This window comes from Pleurodeles waltl, chromosome 12 (genome assembly GCF_031143425.1).
Source record: "Pleurodeles waltl isolate 20211129_DDA chromosome 12, aPleWal1.hap1.20221129, whole genome shotgun sequence".
Classification (NCBI taxonomy): Eukaryota; Metazoa; Chordata; class Amphibia; order Caudata; family Salamandridae; genus Pleurodeles; species Pleurodeles waltl.
In genome coordinates this window covers 539,151,488-539,167,875 of record NC_090451.1, presented here as the reverse complement: position 1 = coordinate 539,167,875, position 16,388 = coordinate 539,151,488, and the positions used below count along the sequence as shown (strand labels likewise).

The 16,388-nt window shown below is 43.6% G+C and overlaps 1 protein-coding gene across 3 annotated transcripts in view; it reads left to right on the top strand.

Moving 5' to 3' along the window:
* GFOD2 (Gfo/Idh/MocA-like oxidoreductase domain containing 2) overlaps positions 1-16,388 on the top strand; it is a 177,584-nt gene that overhangs the window by 104,747 nt on the left and 56,449 nt on the right. For all 3 annotated transcript variants that reach the window (XM_069217565.1, XM_069217566.1, XM_069217567.1), the window contains exon 3: positions 12,490-12,843. In XM_069217565.1, coding sequence (XP_069073666.1) covers positions 12,585-12,843 — 259 coding nt within the window. In that variant the 5' untranslated portion in view covers positions 12,490-12,584. The remainder of the gene's footprint in view (positions 1-12,489; positions 12,844-16,388) is intronic.

The following is a 16,388-nucleotide window of genomic DNA, read 5'->3' as shown; positions in this document are numbered from 1 at the left end:
GTGAATTCTATATTTTGGTTGCATGAACAGAAAAATCTTTTCCACCCATGTTTTTTTTCCCATGTAAGAACTTCTGAGGCAGGCAGCCTTTCTTAAGTGTAGGTTTCTTTGTTGTATTCCTTAATTTTCTTCCTGATGAAGAGTGGTCATTTGCATATATTATCTTGTGTGTCATACAAAGCAGCATGAAGGTGGATCTTATGGCAACTGGTAGCCAGTGTAGGGCTCTTAAGGGAAGGTAAATGTGTGCTATGGGTTTAAATGTAGGAGTAGTCTAGGGGCAAGGTTCTGATTTCTCTGTAATCTTCTAGTTGACAGAGGTGAGCTGTGATACAGACCATCAGTGTAATACAGTTTTGATAGGACAAAAGGGATGGTAGCTTTAACCTTATGAATAAATCTTAGGTGCAAGAAGATGCTTTGCAGGGTTTTCATTGTGTGGAAGCTTGATTTGCCAACCTTGTCTAGTTGTGCATTCATTTACATCCTGGCGTCCTTGGTAATTCCAAGGTTTCTTATGTTGTAGAAAATGTAAAAAAATAAATAAAAATAAACGCACTGTAGTAAACGTGAAAATAGTGTGCAGCATCGAGGCCAAGCTGAAATCAGTCATTTGTAGTTCGAAGCCAGTTTAGGCCTAAACCCTACACCTACATGAGCAAGGTTCATTTTAGGATATAATGGAATATGAGATATGAAAGGGTTTTCAGTTGAAGGCCAACTCATGTCTAACTGACCCTAATCATTTACATTTGCACACAAGTCCCCTAGCACACTCTCCGTGCCTACAAACAGATTACAGCCAGATAAGTCAATGGGTACATAATTGAATTAGCCCTGAGCACACAGATGCATGATTAAACAATGGGTGCAGGGAAGAGTCCAAATTCTGAGCTCACAAGGTCTGAGACAAAGAATGCCGCCAGCACACACTTTGCGTAAATTACATTTACCATGAAGCACGCACACATTCATGGGTCAAAGAACACCCTGTCATAAAGCATTGTCGAATGTATAATAAAGAACGTGCAATGTATTAGCTTAGCAATTCGGGGTCATGGGATCACATGTTTTCAAGTGATTTTCCATTTTAAATCTATAACTTGCAAGTTAACTATTATTTACTATTTGTAATAAAGTATTGTGTCAAATTGTATAAAAAAGCCTGTCTGTGAACAGGCATTTGAAAAAAAACATAGAGGCAGGGTGTGAAGGGCTCAGGTGTGGTCTGCAGCGTTTTCCTTCCTGTTGCGAAATACTGTCTTTGGATTGCCCAGAAGAGTCTGTGTGGTTGTTTGGGTCTGGGAACATTTTCGTTCACCTCGCAGCACTTGCTCCTTGGATAAGTTTGACGGTGGTCCTAGATCACCAGGCACAGAGATGGTCAGACATTTTACAGTTCACACAGGGGAGAGTGTTTTGGTGTTGGAGGTTATCAATTTGGGATGGCTTGATGTCATTCATTGGCCAACAGACCAGAGGCAATTGAAGATTTTTGATGTTCCAGTGTCCTTTGGGTTTTCCAATTTCATAAGTGTCTGTGTGTCATCTGTGTAATTATGGCAAGTAAGTTGTAATCATTGATCAGAACTGGTAATGATTTCATATAGATATTGAAAAGCATGGGTGAGAGAATAGAGCCTTCAGGGACTTCTGCTTTAATGCTGTATGGTTTAAAAGAGAACAAAGGAGAGAACAATAATTGTTTTATTGAGTAGATAAGATGTGATCTAAGCAAGAGCTGTGGCTTCTGTTCCGGCTTCTGCATATCTTGGGATTAGTGTCATGATCCACTGTGGCAAAGCCTGCTAAAAGGTCCAAGAGAAGAAGGACAGCAACCCAATTCTGCCCCAACATGTTTTTAAGGTTACCCAGATAGGGATAAGGGCTGATTCAGTGCCTTTTCCAGGGCAGAATCCAATTTTGAAGTCAGAAAATATGGAATTCTCTTCATTGAATTGTGATATCTGGGCAAAGGCTGCTCTTTCTAGAAGTTTGACCTGGAATGGTTTGTTTGCTATTGGTTTGTAGATGTCAGGGTCTTGAATATCTTCTAGGGTAGTTTTGTAGGTCGAGCATAGCGGTACGCAAGCGCTGCTTTTCCGACATGTTGGTATGTATCTGCGCTTTTAATAATGCCCACCTCACGCCCATTACTACCACTCGTTTGTGGGCTTGCCCTTCAAAACTCCTTTGACATTGATAAATGGTTTACGTTTGTCCCTGCTTGGTGAGGTTTTGTTACCACCTTGACCATTGCCCCTGTTACTTGGCTAATTGCACTTTTGCTTATACGTTTGACTGTGAGCAAACTTATTTTCCTTTGTGTGTGTTTCTTCACGCTGATGCTCATGGCGGCCGTGGCACGGTGAATCGGCTTGCTTATGTGAAACAGTTTTTTACTTTTCATTTTCAATTTATGTGGCAAGAAAAGTCCGGTTAGGAGTGCACAATGCTAATAACTCTAATTAGAGCAGAGGGGAGACCCATGGCATTGCAAATGTTTGTTTTTAATAGGTGTATGTATGCCTTTTTAAGATTTCTGGGAAAACTGTTGAGGAGTTGTTGATGAGTGTTCTGACTGGGATGCCGTAGAAACTTCTAGCAGAATATTTTTAAATATTTGAGGTGGACAAGTGTTTGTGAAGAAGAGGATGGCCGTGTGAATGAACTTTCTGGGGAAAACACAGTGCTGTGCAGAAACGTATAGGGGGAGAGTCGCACAGCTTATTCAAAGCCATGCAAAGGACCCTGGTCCTTAGGTCTTTGGAGCCTTTTTGGAACCTACTTAAAAAGCTCGATCTATTTTAAACACTGAAATATCCTTGGTGTCTTTTTCATTGTTTGTAAACGCAACTACTATGGATTTAGTTTTTTCCAACTTTTTCCTTTTATATTTAGTTGTCTTTTTTCTAAAGTTACAACTAAACTATCAGCAAAAAGATTAAAAAAACACACTCTGCGTGCCAAATCCTGAAAGACTATCACAATGTTTACACATATACCGATTTTCCCTCGGGCCATGTGTGCCAGTCTTGCAAAAATGCATCAGCTTCCACTTCATATCTGCAAAACTTTTCATTTCCACATCAGTAAGCACTATATTCAGAATAACAAAGCAATTATACATCTCCTAGAGTTGCAAATAAATCAGTATTTCTAGTCATTTTGCATAATTGCCAGGTGACATTCAGTTTATCAACACTTTCCTTCTGCCCAGACCCCTATCTACTTTACGATCGTTTCTGTTTTATTTATATATGTATATAATCATAATTTATTTGTTTTAAGTTGGCAACAACACAAAACAACTGTACTCCGCCCAACTTCCACATACAATACCTGTTTTTTACCAATTGCAATTTCTCTGCTTTTGACCATTCATTTCCGTCTTTAAACCATTTCTCCATTCTCTAGCACCCTAGATGGAGCCAGTGTATGACATCACATCTCCCGGCTAGTATAAGAGAGAAAGTTGCTTACTTGTACCTCATTTTCTTTTTTCTTCACCTCTTGTTCACCCCAAATGACAAAATGTTGTTTGCCACTTGGTCCTACTACCCCCTGAATGTTTAAAATCGATCCTTCCTAATAACCTTTATTTTATGTCATAAGACCTTGTGGTATGAATGAAATTTGCGTCTTTTGCTGTACCTCTAGAGCAGTCCTCCACCCTGCTTGGATCAATTTTGTGTAGTATTTTCGGAATCGGATAAATCCTATGTAGATATGGGTGAACTCGCATCTAGCAGTACAATAAATTGAACTAATTTGGGTGTCCACTCGAGGTCAGTATAGGTTTGACACATACTTCTTCCCACTGTCTATTAATCTGTGATTTAATGCTTACTAGATGTCATTTCAAGAACAGTCACAAGTATTTTTGCAATTATAGATTGTTAGGGGTAATCCAGTCTATGTCTCATGGCGGCCTTCACTGGCCTGGAGAAAATCAGAAATTGTCCCGTCTGCATCCCATACAGGTTGTGTGCCTTCTCAAAAGTAATAAGTCTCTGTGTTTAGATGCCCTATATCAAAACAACTGCCTTGTCTCCAACTTACCTCCACTTCCTCAATATACAGTGCACTTAAGGGTGCTCTAAAATGGAATGTTATGGAATACACCTAACCAGCCTACTCTTGTGAGATTTCTAGATGTGGCACATCAGTGTAATTAGGTAAGGGGCTCTGGCCTCATACTCGCTTGCTCCCTGTCAGAAGTCCTGCGTTCCCTTTTTGTTCTCAGGGTTAACATATTCGCTTTTTATCATCATTGCACCCTCTTTCAACCGTTGCTTTAGTTGCTATGGTTGTGTGACTAAGTATATAGCTCAAGGTCAGGATTAAAGCACCCAGTGAAGGGTTCTCAAACGAGTTTCTCATAAGCTATTGGTAGTTCTCCAGCTGTCTGTAAATAGCTCTCCCTTGTGTAGAAGAGTCTACTAAATTTGAAGCTTTTGTTTGGCTGAATTTATAGATGTATATTAAAACTGAAGAGTGTGCTTCTAAGATGAACATATGTATATTTTCATACTTTTATAAGCTTGGTTGGAGTAAAACGGTTGAATTTCCAAAACATATTTAAAGCTGACATTTAAGTGATAAATCATGTGTCACTAGGGTAAGTATATTACTAAATTTATTATGTTGGTGCCAGGAGGTGCAGCAAAGGTTTCTATGTATTATACATGTAGAGGCATTCCAAACTGGCAAAGCCTTTTTTACACTGCTTCTGGAAACGAAACCCTACCTGATGCCCTAAAGTGATCATTGCTGGCAACCCTTTACTTAGCTGACCACTGCTAGTAATGTTGCACTTAGTGGACACCAATGTAATCTTGTAATAGCGACCACAGACAACACTAATAATATAGGTAGCTCTCAATGGTTGTAATTTGGCATAAGTAACTTTAATTACCGAAAAGGTTGGAGACTCCTGACCTAGTGTAAAGTTTGGGGAGGAGACAGTACTAAGTTACAGAATTTGTCATTATTCTAACCAGATCTTTGTGTTACAAGGCATAATGTCCATAGTACCTGCAGCAACCTTTAGAGCCCTCTTTGTAACCTAATCCTTTTGGTTAAAGCCACTCTCTCAGTCAGAGATAAAGGCAGCCTCACCCAAAACTGTCAGGTTATGCAGTCTTTAATGTAATTCAGTAGATAAGAAGTTCAAAATGCTGACCCTAGCTCAAGTCCTACAAGTCCCACTGGTGTGGGAGCTTTGGGATTGGATGGTGTCAGTGGACCTGCAAGATGCGTATTTCCTATTCTGAGGTCCCATCGGAAGTACTTGCGGCATGTGGCGGGTTCTATACACTACCAATTTGTAGTACTACTCTTTGGGTTAACATCCGCACCTTGAGTCTTCACAAAGGTGATGGCAATGGTGATGGCCCATCTTAACAGGTTGTGTCCCCCCCCCCATTTTTCCGTACCTGGATGACTGGCTCATCAAAGCCTGCTCGCCGGAGATACTGTAACATCATTTGTAGTCAGTGGTATCTCTGCTCTTCGACCTGGGCTTTTCGATCAACAAGCCTAAATCTTACCTGCGGCCCGCCCGACGACTCCAGTGCATAGCATCAATATAGAACACTACCCTTTGCTGCGATTTTCCTCCTCCTTTTGCTGACATCCAAGAGATGATTCAGTTGATTCAACCAGAATTGAAATTTCCAGTCCTGAGGGTCTTTCGACTTCTGGGTCTGCTACCTTCCTGCATTTTCTTCATCACACGTGCGCATTGGCACGTGAGGGCCCTACAGTAGTTCCTCCACAGACAGTGGCTCCAGTACGAGGTGGACCTGCCGAACTCATTTGTAATCTCCCCAAGCGCTGCAGCTGAATGGCTTGGTAGGGGAACGAGACAAACCTGACATAAGCAATGGCCTTTACTTCTGCTCCAGCCATGACGACGGTAGTGATGGATGCCTCCACCCTAAGGTGGGGAGCTCACCTGAAGGATCATGAGATCACCGCCCTTTGATCTCCGTAGGAACAGGTTCTTCACATCAACCTGCTAGATCTGTGGATCAGTTCAGCTGGTGCTCAAGGTTTTCTCCCCTTCATCATGGGTCAATCCCTCCAGATCTTGACAACATAACTGTGATGTGGCACGTGGACAATCAAGGGAGAGTAAGTCTCACCTTCTTTGTCTTGAGGCATTGAGACTGTGGTCTTGGTGCACCACCTCTGTATTTGGCTCTAGCCAATCACATAGCAGGGTCTCTGAATGGCAGAACCAACAGCCTGAGCCAGTGTTGACTTGCCAATCACAAGTGGCGTCTTCTATCAGAGGTAGTCCAGAACATCTTCGCTCAGTGTGGGACTCCTCATGTGGACTTATTCGCTTTCACAGAAAATGCTCGGTGCCAGTAGTTCTGTGCCCTCCAGTATTCATTGAGGGGAACTTTGGGGCATGCATTCATGTTGAGATGGAGCTTTAAACTGCACTATGTGTTCCCCACCCCATGCCCTTGATACCTCAGGTTCTGGGGAACATTTGCTAAGACTAGGCCCTAGTCATTATTATAGCCTTAGATTGGCAGAGAAGGGTGTGATATGCTGCTGACCTGTGCTTCTCCACATGTCCTCCACTCTGTTGGCTATTCGGCCTGGATATTTTTTCCCAGTTTGGGGGAATGGTTTTGCATCCCAATCTCCGAGGCCTCCACCTACATGCTTGGAGATTTAAGGGGATAACGGAGCTCCTTTCAGCTGCCCCTGGAGGTGGTAGATGTAATGTTATCTGCACTTTCCCCTTGCACTGTCAGCCTACTTCGGAAGATGGGACAGCTTTGTTGTATGGTGTAGAGACAATGGTGTGGTTCCTTTACAGGCCAATATATCCCAAGTGCTTCAATTTGCACTTTCCCTAGCTCAGAGGCGATGTGCCATTGAAGGGCTTTTTAGCCGCCTTGTCTGGTTTCCTCTGTCTGCTAGTTCAGTCATCCCTGTTTGTCACCTGTTGCTGTGGGTTTTCTTATGGACTTGACTAATCTGTTTCCTCCCACTCCTTTTGTGGTGAATGTGTTTCTCACATTTTTTTTATAGGGACAACATTTGAGCCACTGCATAGCTGTAGCCCTCGCATGTTGACCCTTAGAACTGTGTTTTTGGTTGCCATCACATCTTCTAGAAGGATCAGTGTGTTGCAGGCCCTCAGCTCCCCCCCCCCCCCCTCGATCACTTCATTCTTTCCAAGCCACCCATCTATTCAAGGTGAAACGTAGTCAAGACATTGCAACCACTATTTCAAGAAGATTGGAAAAGAGATATTCACCCTACTCACCCTCGTCCCTCAAGTAGGTCTAAGCTTCAGTGTCTTTCATTGTTATTTCCTGGAAGCTAGTGTTGCAGGGTAAATAAAAACTTAAAAATGGAAAAAAAGACAAACTTTTCTTTGGCAATGAAAAGACAGATCTTTACTGTCGCGACAGGGAGACTGACCCTCCTCACACAGGCAGGAAGCTGGTCTTCCGTTGCTGTGGCACAGACAGCCAAGCCAGCCTCTTATAGACAAAGTCACACAATGCTTTATTACAAGACAGTAAATAATGATTGACTGGTCAGTCACAGAATGAAACAGAAAAACATTTGAACACCTGTGACCCTGTAACCCCTTAACTCCAAATTAATCTTCTAAACATTCTTCACTTGTGACTTTAACAATGCTCAACAAACCAACCAGTCTTCACTCTTGAATGCATACATCTCTGCAGCAAATACAATTATAATACCATGTGTGCCTTAACATTGTAACCCTAAGACCTCCTTGTAGTCTGAGCTGATTAGATTTTCTGCACTCATTGTCTAATCAAGTTTACATCTATTTGGAAACACAAAGTACATGCCAGTGAGCCCTTATGCCTAAAATCATAAATAACTTCATGTTTGCTAAACATGAGTTAGCTTTTAACTGTGACCCTTTCAAGTTAACTCATTTCAGTGTCTTCAAATGAACTCTCACCTTATTCCAGTCAGCATTGGATTTGGGCCTGCAGTGTTTTTATTTCATACATCTGCATAGCGCTTTCTGTCAGTGTCTGTTGTTGTATTATGTTTTCACATATAAAGTCTACATTTCCTATAACACAAGAACCACAGTCCTCCAGATATAATGTTTATTACAGCTCCTCTCCAGCAGATTGTTTCTGTTTTCGCCTGATGTCATCACGCGGGTGCACCATGCTTCTCACTTGGACAGTATCCTTGAACTCTCCAGACCCCTCCCTCCAATTCTTATCTGTGACTCCACATCATACCCTAGGCCTCTACAGTGCCCTAGCCAGTCGCAAGCCAGTTGACTAAAGCAGAAGAAACATGGTCTTACCCCATGGCTCACCTTCAGCTTTGCCAGGAAAATAAGCATCTACTTCATATCTCCGGCACTAGATTCCTTTCAGCTACTTCAAAGGATTTCCTCTGCTTCTTAAGTTCAGTGTGATCAGGGGATACCTTTACCAGTGTGCCTTCAGATTGGATGTATGGGGTACATCTTGCATGTTGTAGCATACCGTTGAGGTCCAAGAGGTTTAGAATCCTAGCGATGATGGCACAAGTGGAAGCTCCTGGTTTTGGAGCTACACCATGCTCCATATGTGTGCTTTTTCAGTCAACAACCATTTGAATTCTTAAAGGATGCACTTCTCGAATAGGTTTGCCAAGGGGCCCTCCTTCCATTCTGGAAAACTCATGAATTCAAGATTATTCCTTAGAGCCTGGCCCCTTTCACTCTCTTATCCCACCTGAAGTTTTCTTTTAGTCTGCTGGAGACTGATCATGATGGTTTGCATTTTTAGCAACCGTGTTTGTTTTGGATTTCACTGCTGTCTGATTATCCTTTGTGCGGTCAGCCGTCTTACAAAGGAGGTTCATTTCAATGTACCCCATATATAAGTGGGCTTCTTATGCCACAACCATTTTTTTTTTAAGTCCCCCATCAGCTCAGAGCTATGTGCTCACTCCCAGCCAGGCATTTCTCCGCCACCCCTTTGGCTCTTGTTGATGTATATTGGACTATCTTGCAGGTCTTTATTTGATTTATGTTTAATCATGCTGGACATTCAGGTCCCCATTTGTGTACGTGTCTATATGCGTCCACACTTGTATAATGCAATGAGGACCATCATCCAATGTCCCTTTCCATTTAAAGCTCGAAGTTGGGCCCAAAGACAATTTCTAGCCACAGAAACACAGGGCCTGAGTCTAGACATCTACTCAGCAGGGTAGATTTGGCTCCTAGCCTGCAGGAATCTTGGGATCAAGCAGTCATTCCCGTACCAGGTTCAAGTCATTCAGAGTTCAAGATAACCAAGGGGGGTGGGAGGAGGCAGTGTTGGAACTCCACCCTTGAAGTCTTGCAGTTCTTTAGGTGCCCAGGAGGTCACACCTTACAGGACAACACAAGAGGCACTGCTGCTGTCCACGCAGTCCAACCCCTTTCAACTTTGTGTAACAGCCTCAGCTTTGGGCTTTATACCCTTTCAAGACAGGCTTTCCCGCTGAGCCTATTTGCAGTCTGCAAAATTTGGCTGAAGCGGCAGGCAGGGCTAGTCTTCAACCCTAGGCAGAGAGGTTTTCCTAGGGGCACAACTCACTGGGTCTTGTCCTGCAGGGGTGCACAGGGTTTCTTCCGCCAGTGCAGGCTGATGTGCTTCTTCTGTCCGGTCCACCCAATTTTCCATAAAGTGCAGGTGTCCAAGTCCAACAAAAAGCAAGGGGATGGCATGGAGGGAGCCACACTCCCCAAAATTATAACAAGTGGAGAAATGATTGTGGGCTCCAATTAGTTACAGATGTAGCTACAGCCACGATTCCCTGGTGCCACCATTTTGAGACAATCTATCTGCCATCTGAGGGGCAGGGTGTGGGGTAATATGTTTGTCCGATCATTGCAGGTAGAGCCTGCCACAAATGTCGAAGAACCTGGGCCCAAAAATGTCTTTATCACTCGCTCCATCAGGCAGTAGAAGAAGTAATTTTGGATTACTGCTCAATATGCAGGATTAATGCAAGATACTATAACGGAGGTTGAGGGGGGGGCTTCAGGGGTACGTGCATGTGGCCATTTTTCAACCAAGCATTGTTCTTTCCGACTCTTAATGTAAAAACATTTGGAGCTGTACAGTCTTCTCAGGCACAAAAAAATCATATTTGAACCTGGAGCCTTGTGTGGTGTCCGATTTAAGGCAGGAATTATTTACCTAGTGTAAATAACAGAATCAGGGTATCAGCCCACGTGTTGGCTTTATTGTCACTCCCATTTGTTTTCTTCTTATACATTGGCTTGCCTTCCCCTTGCCTCTTTACCTTTTGGTTGATTGGCAGACCTGCATACTTCCACGACTCAATTTTTGGGGAAAAACGTTCTTTTTCTGTAAGCACTCCATGAGTGTGTGGGTTTTTTCAGGTCTCTTCCTAGTGTGCTGTCCCCCTGATCCCCCCCAAAAATAATCCCTGCACTTTCCTCTGCAAGTACTCAGTGTTGCTCCCCCCTGTCACGCTCAGTGCTTCCTCATCCTTGCCTTTTTTAAAATTTGTGGGAGGGATGGTCTTCTTTTATAAAAGCACTTTTGCGGAGGTAAAAAAAAATATCCTTTATTTTTTTTTTTTATTTTTTTTTTTACTGCTTCAAGTTTGGGCTGCCATGTTGGATTATTAAATTAAAAATTGGTGCCTACTAAACGATGTGGCCAGTGTAGTAGTTTAATGTGCATGTGCTATGCTATTTACGCATTGCATCATCATCACTTTTTTGCCATTGCTGCACAGCATCAGCCAAAAGCATGTTTCCTTTTTCCAATGCCCCACAGTATTGGCTAAGCCAGTAGGTCAGAGGTGATAACTATTGGCTTTTCCAACAATTGTTGGGTCTGACGTTCGCCAGCGATCTTTTGATTTCAGTAAAATCACATGTATAATATACTTGTAGGGTTTTTCATTCAGCTGTCTGCATCCTTTGGTCTGTTGTGTCATTCATATTACATTTGCCTGCTGCCGAATACCACCTGGGACAGTGTGTCAGCTGACTTCGACCGTTGTCTAACTTTAGTGACAGCGTTTTTCTCTCACAAGTAGTTCCCTTCAGTTCCAGTGACTGCGGACTGTGTGTGCCTTTTGAGACCTACAAAATATTTGTGCTTTTAGCCAATTTGTTTTTATTTTGGCGATGGCTCAACATCTCCTCCAACCATGATGTTTTACAAAAACGTGCAGAGTAGTAAGCATTAACAAAGCCAAAGGAATAGCATACAGTGCAGGACCTTTTGGCTTTGTCAATGCTTGTTGAAGAAGATTGGCTCTTTGTGGCGTGAGGAAAGTAGTTTTTCACTGAAATGTTAGTGAAGGCAAGAAACGATCGCCGTGGCCTCAGTTGTAATGAATTCCAGGGAGCCTGGGACGGATATAGGCGAACACTCGCGATGTGTAACTGTCTGTGGGTCAGGAAATGGCCCCACCGAACGTGTCGGTATATTCTTACCTAATCTGCTTTTACTTTTTGTTTCTGGCTTTACTTTAATGTAACCACGTCTTGCTGCGTGTAACATTTCTTAGGATTTTCTCTGGAAATGTAAAAAATAAAAATGTGCACCATTTCGTTTGAATTTATTTTCACTGGTATCCGAATGATGGTAAGGTTAAAACTACTGAGAAGGGTTTATACGTGTTGGAGAACAGTTTCCCTTTGCAGCATTTGAAGGAAGTGTCTTTGTTTTCTTCACATTCCTAAGCATCCTGAATCTCTACCTGCTCCTACTGAGTAGGCGTCTGGTGCTTTGTTCACACAGAAGGCCAAGTTCAAAACTATATTACAAACGTTTTACCGGTTGTGTTTGCAGAAATGCAGTTTGTTCAAAAATAGGATCGCTATACGCTGCTAAGGCATAGCCCTTTATCAGTATGTTTTGTATTCAGTAAGCCAGTACCTTAACTACGCTGTTTTATTTTTTGGCTTCAGTATGTATTCCTTTGTGTGTTTGTTGAAAACTGTCCTGAAGTATTAGCAGCCAAAATTACGACCGAGCGCTATATATTAAATGAGTGCGGTGAAAGCAATCCGCTGTCAGCCGGTACACTGAATAAAGACAGTATGTGGAGACAATTCAATGACTGGTCATTACCATATGTCTACCTCCTGCAAGTTGAAGGTGTGCACCATGCTATGGAGGTCTTCGTAAGGTAACGGACGCCATCACAATGGTACATCTTTCAGTGACATTGTTGTTCTCTCTCTCTCTCTCTGGCAAGAATTTCAGAGCAATTACACACTTTATGTTCTCCAGAACTAGTTCGTGTTTAATGGGCATCTGGATATGCAAATCCCCACTTTTGCCTAAATGATTGTACCATTGTGTGTTGAATCTCAGTCCAGTGTGGTATTGAAGAATTGCATTATTTTTATGTGGTCAGAATGTATTTTGGTTTCATAAAGGAGCGATAGAGAGTTGAATTGTGAGTCACCTGTAACTTCCATTTGTGTTCTAGGGCCACTGCAGAAGGCTACCAAGCCCACCATGCCTTTTAACGTAGCCTCTAAGGAGAGGGGGTTAAGAGTGAGAGACAACTCTGAATGAAGCAGAATGAAGACCTTGCCGGGAATCGGCGTTTTTGGCACCGGCAGCACTGCCCGGGTGCTGGTCCCCCTTCTGCGAGCTGAGGGCTTCTCCATTGAGGCACTCTGGGGAAAGACCGAAGAGGAAGCCAAACAGCTTGCCGAGGAAATGAACATCTCCTTTTACACGAGCCGGACGGATGATGTGCTTCTGCACCAACACGTGGATTTGGTTTGCATCAATATTCCTCCCCCTCTCACCCGGCAGATTGCAGTGAAAGCTCTTGGTATGCATCCGTAAAACATCTTGTATTTTTAAAGCACTGCAGTTTTAGGAAGGCTAAATAGTCGTCCCTCATATCATAATTCAATAACATAATACATGCAGTTGCACAGAGGCATATCAAGCTGGCTATTTTGGCTTCACCTCTTATGGTTGAAAAGTATGAGACGATTATCGGTCATCTTTTTATTTTCTCCTGTGAGACTAGATTATTTTCCTCATTTTCATGTAGATGTGCAGACAATTGTGCATATCAGTAGTGAGAACTTGATTGCAATATTTTTTTCTGAACCATGGTAGTGCGAGGCATGTCTGCAGAAAGAAAGGCACATATTACAGTGTAATGTAGTGCTAGTTAAATTGTTTTGTTAAAGTTTGTTTTGTCATATTTATTGATTTCAGTAACATACAGTCTGAAACTCTATCGAAAAAAGGTTAAATGAAATTAATAGCTTCCATAGCATTCGGTCACAGGGGACATCTGATATGAAATAGCATGTTATAAATTGAACCTTAATACTCCAATCCAACCCTTTTACGATTTACAACCTCCTCTGGAGCAATCTGATATAATGTATCTGTCAGTTTCGGGACCACTGAAGCATCAGCATCAGCAATCATCAGTCTGTCAATGGGTGGTCAATCCACAAGGTATGCATGTTGTCCAGGCCCCTATGCAGCTCAGCTCAGAGCCCACTGTGGACATTAGACTTTTCAGCAACCATCTCTCTTTATAAGCTGTATCTCACTCTCCAGACAAGCTACGGATTAGCTGGTCGTGTGAGCAAGAGGGCTTTTTCATGGGAGAGCAGGTAACTGCGCAGGGGCTCCCAAATGTCCCATGGTCTGGAATTTAGAGGCAGGGTTTCCACAGAGAGTGTCAGTTGGTCATTGCAATATATAAGGTCAGACAACCACTCCTTAAATGTAGGAGCCCATCCCCTTTCCCATCGACAAGCAATTCTACGTTTCACTAACAGTAAAACCAGTGCTACAAACTTTGTATAACAAGGTTCAGTCTGTTGTGAGTAATTCAACAATGCCAGCAGGGGAGTAAGTTTAAAAGTTGTGTCCAGCATTTCCCTCATCTCTGTTTCGATATCATGCCAATATTCCCCTATACATCCACATTCCCAAGTTAAATGTAGGAAGTCCCCACCCTCCATGTTGCACCACTGACATTTGTCATCTTCATGCAACCCATATATGTACAGCATATGTGGAGTGTAGTAAGCTCTATGCAAGAATTTGTAATGAGTGATGCGGGGGTGACTACTAATGGAGACACGTAGTATCCTTACAGCACTCCCTGCAGATGTCATGTGTCAACTCCACACCTAGTTCAGTTTGCCAGCGATCATGGGCCCCAATATTTCTGGAGTGTAGTATAATGTGGAAACTAGGCGGCATGGCGACTGTGCTTGTAACAGTATGTAGAGTATTCAACGTGGGTGGTTCTGTTCTTTAGTGAACTTGAGGGTGGCTGCTTTCACATTGTGTCGGAGTCTGATTTTTAAATATATATCTAGTATTAAGGGGGGCTCCTCCATCAAAAACTGCTCCTTGGTTTTAAATTTGCCATTTATATATAAATTGCCCCACTTACTGTAGCTGAGCTGATTTAAAAGCTTTCTGCATGGAGCTTCATGTGTGGTTGGTAGCAGAGGACTATAAGGAAGTGGAAGAAGTGGAGAATTTGGCATAGGCTTTCCTGCATAGCGTGTGAGGGCTAGCCATGCAGCTGTAGTGCATGCCAACGTGGAATCTCCTAAGTGTGGAAACTCTAGTATAGCACCTAGATAAGATGTCGCTGGAAGCGAGCCCATATATCCCTCCTCCACTGCCAGGTGTGGTAGGTGAGGGGCGGATTCAACCAATATATTGCATTGTGAGCTTGTGTACAATTATAACAGTTCAAAGTTCGGTGCCTCCAATCCACCCCCAGAGAAGGGAAGGGTAAGCGTATCCCAGGTGATACAGGGTTGTTTTCCCGCCCACGGTAATCTAATCATTTGAGGGTGGAGTGCGCAAAAAAAGCCCTCCTGGTGCGATAAGGTATATTGAGGTAAAAATAAAAGAGTTTAGGAAGTATGATGATCTTCATTAGACCTATATGGCCAGCTAAGGACAAAGGCAGGGATATCCATCTGGTGACACTGTCAGTAATTGCTGAGATGGCACTACCATAGTTCGCTCTGAGCGTGTGCTCTGTATTTAGAGTAATCTTAACCCCTAGGTATCTGAACTCTGTACAGCACCACTGCAGCGGGTAGGGCTGCGCCTGTGGTGTCACTAGAAAGATTTGTGATTTCCCCCAATGAATTTGTACGCCTGATAGTTCCCTGAAATAAACAAATTCATGCAGCACTCGGTTCGTGCTGTGCCTTTGTGTAAAGTGACACCAGTAGGTGTCCTGAGGGGTATCCGAGAGCATAGTCCCGGTGTTTTTGCTGTAATTTAGCAGCCAATGGTTCCACAGATAGCGCAAACAGGAGCAGCAACAGCAGGCAACCCTGTCTAGTACCCCTACATATGTGTAGTGGGTCAGAAAATGAGCCATTTATTCATACTCTGATGATGGGCTGCGAGTACAAGAGGGCTAGCCAGGCCAGGAATCAATCAATCAGTCAATCAATCATGAAATTTGGAAAGTGCACTACTCACCTGTGAGGGTCTCAAGGCGCTTGGGGGGGGGGGGGGGGGGGATGCTGCTGCTCTAACAGCCTGGTCTTAAGGTATTTCCTGAAGGTTAGCCGTTCCTGTGTCTGTCGCAGGTGGATAGGAAGAGTGTTCCACTTCTTGGCGGCGAGGTGGGAGAACAATGTGCCACCGGCGGTCATTCTGTGGATGCGTGGAATAGTGGCGAGGGTGAGGTCAGCAGAACAAAGCTGGCGGGTCAGGGTGTAGGAGAGTCGCCTGTTGAGGTATTCTGGTCCGGTGCTGTGCTTTGTGAGCGTGGGTGATGAGCTTGAACATGATTCTCTTGTTGAAGGGGAGCCAGTGCAGGTCTCTCAGGTTGGCTGTGATGTGGCTGTGGCAGGGGATGTCTAGGATGAGGCGTGCAGAGCATTCTGTATGCGTTGATGTCTTTTCTGGAGCTCGGCTGTGGTTCATGCACAGAGGGCATTGCTGTAGTCCAGTCCGCTGCTTACGAGGGCTTGGGTGACCGTCCTTCTGGTTCCGGTAGGGCTCCATTTGTAGATCTTCCGAAGCATGCCGAGGGTGTTTGTAAGGAAATGCCTCCATGGCATGGTTGCCCCCTGACTTTTTGCCTTTGCTGATGCTATGTTTACAATTGAAAGTGTGCTGAGGCCTGCTAACCAGGCCCCAGCACCAGTGTTCTTTCCCTAACCTGTACTTTTGTATCCACAATTGGCAGACCCTGGCATCCAGATAAGTCCCTTGTAACTGGTACTTCTGGTACCAAGGGCCCTGATGCCAAGGAAGGTCTCTAAGGGCTGCAGCATGTCTTATGCCACCCTGGAGACCTCTCACTCAGCACAGACACACTGCTTGCAGCTTGTGTGTGCTAGTGAGGACAAAACGAGT